General features: G+C 39.7%; 1 protein-coding gene across 4 annotated transcripts in view; it reads left to right on the forward strand.

Moving 5' to 3' along the window:
• Positions 1–8,798, forward strand: part of mtrr (5-methyltetrahydrofolate-homocysteine methyltransferase reductase) — a 106,626-nt gene extending 97,828 nt beyond the window's left edge. For 2 of the 4 annotated variants that reach the window (XM_073054245.1, XM_073054242.1), the window contains exon 15: positions 5,270–8,798. In XM_073054245.1, the coding sequence (XP_072910346.1) occupies positions 5,270–5,414 (145 nt within the window). In that variant the 3' untranslated portion in view covers positions 5,415–8,798. The remainder of the gene's footprint in view (positions 1–5,269) is intronic. The other 2 variants (XR_012099978.1, XR_012099980.1) reach the window with 2 other exon arrangements.
• The last annotated feature ends 311 nt before the right edge of the window (positions 8,799–9,109 follow it).

Raw genomic sequence — 9,109 nt, forward strand, 5'->3', positions numbered from 1 at the left:
GGATGAAGCAGTCTCCTACAATGCACTGTGATCGATCAAAAGGTGGCACCACCAAATAGGAAACAGAACTATCTAGCATTAGATAAACCACAATGCCAGGAGGTTGCATTTGATAATAAAAAGTGGGCGTTTGAATGACAATCGCAATTAACATTAACGTTTGCATGGTAATTGACTATCTGGTGTGGAGGAGTGAAGTAGATCTATTTCGGGGAAGAGAATATTGTGAGATTCCCACTTGACTTGTTGAAGCAACTCTTGTAACAATAGCATGTGACAATAAGTAATGGCATGAAGGCAGCAAAGTTGTCATGCCAAAATATAAAATCTGCAGAGATACAGAAACAGTTTACTGAACTTTAGCTGTGTAGCCAGATGTTAAGAATGGATATCTGGAGATTTGTTTTGCCCTTGCCTTCTAGTATTTATCTTTCATAAATTTACACAAAGATCAGTGTAGTGGAAAATAAGTTTATACCAGACTTGCTTAAAATTTTCAATAAAGCCATGCCAGCATTTCTGTGTATTTTTAAAATTTTTCTTTAAACATACACCATGCACTTTTTTTTTCCCAGTGACTGGTGCCTGAACTGATGAGTGAATCATTTTCTCATATTTTATAGGCATGCTTTGTAGAATTTGATTAGTTGCTGCTCTGTGGAGGCAAAACATGTCCTCACAGAAAGCAGTGCAGAAATTCTAGTTGGTAGCTGGAGTTAGTGATGTCTTCGATCAAACTGTATTCGAAGCTGCATTAGAAGAGTGTCTTTTATTAAAATCACAGTTCGGTATAAACTAGAAAAAGACATGCCTTCAGATTTTAAAATGCTCTCTTTGTAGATTAATGTTTATTTTGTTAATAGAAATATTAACAGAAGTGCTTTTTGCCAATTTTAAAAGAATTATTTTTGTGATTAGATTCTGCTCAGACACAGAGAAACTGCTATTTTAAATGGCAGACTGAACATTTTAAATTTTCTCTCACAGAATGCAGAAATAAAGAAATAATGAAGAACATTATCAGAAAAAATAGGAAATTTAGACAAAGAGAAGGGAACACAAAGGGCTGTTTCTCCTGACTTAATATGCTGGATAAATACAAAACAGTTTAAAAAAAAATTATACCTATGTATGTAAAAATGTAGATGAAAAGTCTGATTGCAAAATTATTTCAAGTTCACAATGAAGTAATGGTTTCTGTGGTTAATGGAAAACAAAGCAGTCAATTTAAAGTCAGGATTGTAAAGTTATTGAAAACTACCGTAGATTTCGCACTACAGAGCGCACCTGATTAAAAGCCGCTGGCTCTAATTTTAGAAAGAAAATCAATTTTGTACTTGTACAAGCCGCACCGGATTTTAGGCCGCACCGGATTTTCGGCCGCAGGTGTCCCACGTTGTAATATGAGATATTTACACAGAAAGATATTACACGTGAGGATTTTTTAACTTTTAATTAAATCCATATGGTAACATAAACAAATACATATTGCAAATGCTTTTTTTCGAACCGTGCCTGTAACACGGCTACTTTTAAATATACGTTGCGTATACTTTTTTACTGAACAACATTCCAATATCTCCTAACGACTGGTAAAAAATATATATACTGCAGCCTACCAGGAAAAGTTATTGATCGCCTTTAACTTAAAAGCAGCGTTCGCTCAGATCTAATGCCGCTCGCCCCCCACCTTCCCGTTTATCGCAAACCGGTATTTCCCACAAGACGCGGCGAAACCGGGTGTGACATCATAGCATCCCGCGATGTAGTACAGAAAACAAATATAGTTAAAACACTTCTAACTTTAACTAGAAATTACTAACAAATGAATTACTAAGCGAAAATATTATAAACTAAATAACTGCCATAAAGGCAGCACAATGCTTTTCTTCGAGTGTTTTCCATGTTGATGAGGGTGAGTACAAATGACTGATTTACAATAATTTAATTGTGAAAGTGCGCTTGATTTATCGTACAATTTCATTGGACCTCTGTGAACTACTCATCAATTTTATTGGTCTACTGTTACGAGGCAAAATGTTTTTGGCGGCATGAAAAAAAATCATGCATTAGCCGCACCGTAGTAAAGGCCGCAGTGTTCAAAGCTGTTCAAAATGTGGGAAAAAAGTAGCGGCTTATAATCCGACATCTACGGTATTATTAAGAATAGTATAGCTTAACCATGGAGCATTAACATGGATAGCAGCAAACTGAGTCTGTCTACCATTATTAACTTGTACAGTTGAAGTCAGAAGTTTACATACACTTAGGTTGAAGTCATTAAAACTCAGTGTTTAACCACTCCACAGATTTCATATTAGCAAACTATAGTTTTGGCAAGACATTGAGGACATCTGCTTTGTGCATGACATGAGTAATTTTTTCAACAATTGTTTACAGACAGATTATTTCACTTTTAACTGACTATATCACAATTCCAGTGGGTCAGAAGTTTACAAACAAAATCAAAAGAAATCAGCCAAGACCTCAGGGAAAAGAAATTGTGGACCTCCACAAGTCTGGTTCATCCTTGGGAGCAATTTCCAAATGCCTGGAGGTACCATGTTCATCTGTACAAACAATAGTACGCAAGTATAAACCCCATGGGACCACGCAGCCGTCATACTGCTCAGGAAGGAGACACATTCTGTCTCCTAGAGATGAACGTACTTTGGTGCGAAAAGTGCAAATCGGTTCCAGAACAACAGCAAAGGATCTTGTGAAGATGCTGGAGGAAACAGGTAGACAAGTATCTATCTCCACAGTAAAACGAGTCCTATATCAACATAACCTGTAAGGCTGCTCAGCAAGGAAGAAGCCACTGCTCCAAAACCGCCGTAAAAACGCCAGACTACAGTTTGCAAGTACACATGGGGACAAAGATCTTACCTTTTGGAGAAATATCCTCTGGTCTGATGAAACATAAATTGAACTGTTTGGCCATAATGACCATTGTTATGTTTGTAGGAAAAAGGTGATGCTTGCAAGCCAAAGAACACCATCCCAACCGTGAAGCATGGGGGTGGCAGCATCATGTTGTGGGGGTGCTTTGCTGCAGGAGGGACTGGTGCACTTCACAAAATAGATGGCGTTGTGAGGAAGGAAAATTATGTGGATATATTGAAGCAACATCTCAAGATATAAGCCAGGAAGTTAAAGCTCAGTCGCAAATGGGTCTTCCAAATGGACAATGACCCCAAGCATACCTCCAAAGTTGTGGCAAAATTGCTTAAGGACAACAAAGTCAAGGTATTGGAGTGGCCATCACAAAGCCCTGACCTCAATCCGATAGAAAATTTGTGGACAGAACTGAAAAAACGTGTGTGAGCAAGGAGGCCTACAAACCTGACTCATTTACACCAGTTCTGTCTGGAGGAATGGATCAAAATTCCAGCAACTTATTGTGAGAAGCTTGTGGAAGGCTACCCAAAACATTTGACCCAAGTTAAACAATTTAAAGACAATGCTACCAAATACTAACAAAGTGTATGTGAACTTCTAACCCACTGGGAATGTGATAAAAGAAATAAAAGCTGAAATAAATCATTCTCTCTACGACATTTCACATTCTTAAAATAAAGTAGTGATCCTAACTGACCTAAGACGGGGAATGTTTTCTAGGATTAAATGTCAGGAATTGTGAAAAACTAAGTTTACATGTATTTGGCTAAGGTGTATGTAAACTTCTGACCTCAACTGTAGATGTATGAACCTGTAGACTTCTGGAAGGTATTTAACAAAATGCCACACTGAAAGCTGATGAAGATAGACTTAAGATGGAAGTGGCATTTTAGACACAAAAATAGTTAAGTTCCAGAAGTGCTGTTCCCCAAGGGGCGGTTTATTAGGTGCCACGGTAGTGATTAAGGTGAAGCTATTACACCTCGGGGTGCTCTAGAATTCGGAGTTCACTTCCAGCACCATTCTGTAAGCAGTCTCTGTACATACTCACCGAGCAATGCATGGGTTTTCTCCGGATGCTGAGGTTTCCTCCCCCAGTTCAAAGATACAGGTTACTGTAAATTGTCCCATGATTAGATTAGGGTTAATGGGGTATTTTGGAGGCTGCTTGTGCTGTGAGGCTCGAAGGGCCAGAAGGGTCTACTCTGTGTTTACAGACATAGGGAGCAGATGATACAAACCAGCAGTAACTCATGAGAATGGCTGTAGGTTCCTGAATGCTGTGAACTTGGCAAAAAGAGTTCAGACAGGGGTATGAGATGATGCACTTTGGGAAGACTAACATCAAAATACAGTTGGTATAAATGGCGTTATTTTGAAGGGCATATATTCATAAATCCTGAAAGGTGAGAGAATAAGAGTGCTAAAGTGCAAATGGAACTGGATTTATAGAATGCAAGATAAAAATAATACAGAACCTGATAATAAAAGAAGAGTTTTGATGCTCAGATATATTAAAATTGGGCACTGGGGGTGGATAAAAGATCTTGGGCAGAGTGGAGTATTACTGTGACCTCAGTGGTCCTTTCAAGAATGAAGGATTTCAGTTCAGAGTAGAAGTTTAAAAATTTTGGTGTTACTTTACTAGATGATGACCAAACAAGTTTTGATGGAGTAGATAGAGAATAGTTATTTCGTCAATAACCAGACAGGAAGACTTCAAAGTTATTGGCTCAAGTTAACAAGGAAAGATGAGGACAAAATACTTTCACTGAAAGATGCCAAGCAAATAGAAGCTGGGCAGATCTTCAAGATGAGGAACTTGAAGTACTGCAGAGAGAAGACAGGCTTGTGGGATTAAGCATCAAAGTTCTAAGTACATTTATTATCAAAGTACGTGTACATCATACAGCTTTGAAATTCACTTCCTAGCAAGCAGCCACGAAACAAAGAAACCTAAAAGAACCCATTAAAAAAGGACTGTCAAAAACCCAATGTGGAGAGAGGGAGGGAGGGAGAGGGAGAAGGAAATCATACAAACAATAAATGCAAGCAAGTAGAGTTCTGAACTGAAGTCCACGGACCCTTAATTCAATGCAGAACAGAGGTGAGCTGAACCAGCCCCAGCCTCACCTCAGGCCCTGACACCATGAACTTTTTAATCTGGCCCAGCGCCCAAGTTGTCGTCCAAATGTCAGGTTTAGTTGGCTTGATGCACTCTGGGACCTGGGTCTCACTGTCTCGATTCAGCCTGTACCCAACTTTTCTGATTTGGCACAGCTTAAATCATCATCCAAACAGGATTACTCTCAAACGTCTTGGGCTTTCTCGTGAAACTAACATATCTCACATTTTATTCTTTCAACAGAGATGGCAAGAATATGGCTAAAGATGTGACTACCACTCTGACTGAAATTATATCCAAAGAGCTGGGAGTGAATACTCTGGAAGCCATGAGAGTTGTAGCCAATCTGCGTGAAGAGAAGCGCTACCTGCAGGATGTCTGGAGTTGAATGAGCCTTGAGAAAAGGATTCAAAACCAGTTGCATGTTTTTCGTTAAGATGTTTGCAAAGACACGAGACATTTTTAACCAGTGATAAGTCTAGGAGAACAAATTGGAAAGTCTATTCATTTAGGCAAGATGTTTGGATTTTTTTTCATCACAGACCATGTTAAAAACATTAAACATAATGGTGATGTCCCTCTTGTTGACGAACACTATGTTGACAGAAGAAGTGATGATAGCTTGTCAAACATCTTTCTGTGAGATGCTCTACCAGATGTAGGCACTTCTTGAAAGAGTTGTTGGTGATTATTTTTCTGTTTTTTGATGGACTACCCCATAAAACAACAGTTTCCCTTCCCATGTGTAACTGAATGATACATTAGACAAACATCAATGTAAGTGTAATATTTATTTATTCAAATTTTAAGATGTGTCATTTGAAACCATTTAATTAGTAAGTTATAGTTTTAGGCAACACAGCTATAATTTAAAGACTCCAGCATTTTCAGTACATTTATATCATGACATACAAATTTCATTTTTAGAAATTCTCAGGAATGGTCATGGACCATTGTTTTCTCACACTTCATCATTTTATTTATCATGTTCTCATTTTTCTCTGTCTTTATGTTAGATACTAATTTTTTTTAAACATCAAGGACATTACACTTTCACCACTTGGCTCAATATTACCATAGGATCATGCAGCATAGAAAATGCTCATGTTTCCCATGTAAGCTGTGTTGCCTACCAACATTAATTCCATTTGCCTGTACTTCTCTATGCCTGTCCTGTCTTTTAAAAGTTATATTGGTATTTGCACCTACTACTTTCTCTAGCATCTCAGTCCATCTCTGTATGGGAAAACCCTTTTGCTATCAATCATCTTTTAAATTTCTCTCCTTTCTGACTGTGCTCTCTAGTTCTAGACACACCTGCCGTGAGAAAGATTCTGATTATATATCCTATCTATGCCCCTCGACATTTTCATTTCTTCGTTATGTGCCGTGTCACATGGCATGGGTGATCATGGTCTTCCTTGGGAAATTTTTCTACAGAGGTGGTTGGCCATTGCTACCCTCTGGGCAGTGTGTTGGGTGAGCCCAGCCATTATCAATACTCTTCAGAGATTGCCTGCCTGGCATCAGTGGTCACATAACCAGGACTCGTGGCCATCGACTACCAGCTCCCATGGCTTCATGTGACCCTGATCAGGTTGGGAGGGGGGAGTGGCTAAGCAGGTGCTAAACCTTACCCAAGGGTGACCTGCAGGCTAACAGAGGAAAGGAGCGTCTAGCATCTCCTTTGATAGAGATGTGTCTCCACCCTCATAATTTTATAAACCTCTATAAGGTCGGCCCTCAGCCTTCTTTGTCCCAGTGAAGATAAACTCAGCCTATCCCATCTCTCCCCATGACTACAGCGCCCAATTTCAGGCAATGTCCTGTTGAATCTTCTGATTTCTCTCTTTTGCTACCACATCCTTGCTGCAGTGTGGCAATCTTAACTGTACAGTGCTCCAAGTGCAGTCCAACCAATATTTTGTATTGTAAGACATACCAATTGTTAAGTTCAATGTCTTGCCTATGAAGGCAAGCACGCCATATGCTGCCTTTACTATCCTATCCACCAATGTTGTTACCTTCAGCACACCGTAGACTTGCACCCCAAGAATTCTCTGCATCAATGCTCTGTTTACTCTGGTGCCCACCAGATTGCACGATGCAATTCCACCTGCCGCCATTTCGCCCAATGTCCCACTGTATCCTGAGATAGCCTTCGCTGTCAATAACACCATCAATTTTCGTGTTATCAGTCCATCTAAATTTTCATCCATGTCATTTATATATGTTAGAGACAGCACAGGTCCCAGCACTGATCACTGTGGTCCATCTGGTTACAGATTTCCATTAAGGGAACCTAAACATCCATCACTGCCGTCTGCCTCCTATCGCCGTGTCAAGTTTGGACTCAGTTTGCTAACACCTTGGATTCATTGTACCTTAACCTTTTGGACCAGCCTGCCATGTGGGATCGTGTCAAGTGCCATGCAAACTATGTCTACTGCTCTGCCTTTACCAATTTTCTTAGCCACTTCTTCAAAAAAACCTTTTCAGATTTGTGGGACCTAATCTCTTCTGTGCACAGAACAAAGCTATACTTCTCTAACAAACTTCCCTGCCATTTATGCAAGGCTCACAGGTCTATATTTTAGAAGGGCTTATCTCTACTGCCCTTCTTGAATAAGGAAACAATATTGGGTATCTAGCTTCTCTGATCTGTGAAATTTATCATATCTTGTACTTCTCTTTGCTCAAGGAGGCTATTTGGCCAATTGAATCAATGCTATCCCACAATATTCACATCAATGTTCCTCCATTTACGAATCAGCTCTCCTCTGATTGTCCTGCTGGGCAGCTGGACAAGAGCTGATACTGGCAGATACCGGAGCACTTGTGAAAATCCACGAGTTACAAGGAGAACATGCAAACTCTGCATAGACTGCACCAAGCATCAGGATTAAACCCAAGGACCCTGGAGCAGTGAAGCATCACTATGCTACACAGTTTGTAACACACCTGAAGAAGCGGGATCCATTTTAATTCCACTTCCCATTCCCATTCTGATATGTCCATCCATGGCCTCCTCCACTGTCGTGATAAGGCCACACTTGGGTTGGAGGAACAGCTCCTTGTATTCCATTTGGGTAGTCTCCAAATCTGATGGCATGAACATTGATTTCTCAAACTTCCAGTAATGTCTCCCCCCACCCCCTTTACCATTTCCCATCCCCTTCTCCCTCTCTCATGTTACCTCCTTGTCTGCCCATCACCTCCCTCTGGTGTTCCTCCCCCCCCCCCCCCCCCCACACCCTTTTTTCTTTCTTCCATGGCCTTCTGTCTCTTTTACTAATCAACTTCCTAGCTCTTTGCTTCACCCCTCCCCCTCTAAGTTTCACCTATCGCCTGGTGTTTCTCTCTCCCCTCCCTCCACCTTTCAAATCTACTCCTCAGCTTTTTTCTCCAGTCCTGCTGGAGGGTCTCAGCCTGAAATGTCGACTGTACTTTTCTCCACAGATGCTGCCTGGCCTGCTGAGTTCCTCCTATATTTTGTGTGTGTTGTAACACTTGTGGTCCTTAAACAAAGGAAATGAACTTATTTCATAAATTTTAAAGCAACTAGACATGTGAGATAATGCATTATTATCAAATTTGAAGTTTAAAACATAGAGATCATAAAGGTCTAATGGTTTAAAATCAGATTATGAAATTCTCTAACCTTTGTCTCCTCATTCTGCAGGTTTTGTGAATGGCTTCAATTTTAGGTTTGCATTCCTTTGTATTCCTCTTGGGTAGAGTTGGCATTTTTATTAAAGGATGTGTATTTGTTTTTTTGTGTGGATGTGTATTTAAATATTTTAAGATTCATGTGGTCACCCATATGTTAAGTTTTGCACATGAATGCTTAGTATGTGATTGATGAATACTTTCTAGTTATTTTGCAGTCATCAATGAATATGTGTAACCAGCATGATGAGCTCAAGAGAAATATACAGGAATGAGGAAACCTCTAATGATTAGAAAGTAAATAGCAGCACATAGATTATGGAAGCAATTCAGAATTCAAACTGTTATCACAGCCTGGAATTTCCAGCCATTAGTTAAAGAACAGCTACTAACATAATGTAAACTGGCTTATAA

This window comes from Hemitrygon akajei, chromosome 8 (assembly GCF_048418815.1).
Source record: "Hemitrygon akajei chromosome 8, sHemAka1.3, whole genome shotgun sequence".
Taxonomy (NCBI): Eukaryota; Metazoa; Chordata; class Chondrichthyes; order Myliobatiformes; family Dasyatidae; genus Hemitrygon; species Hemitrygon akajei.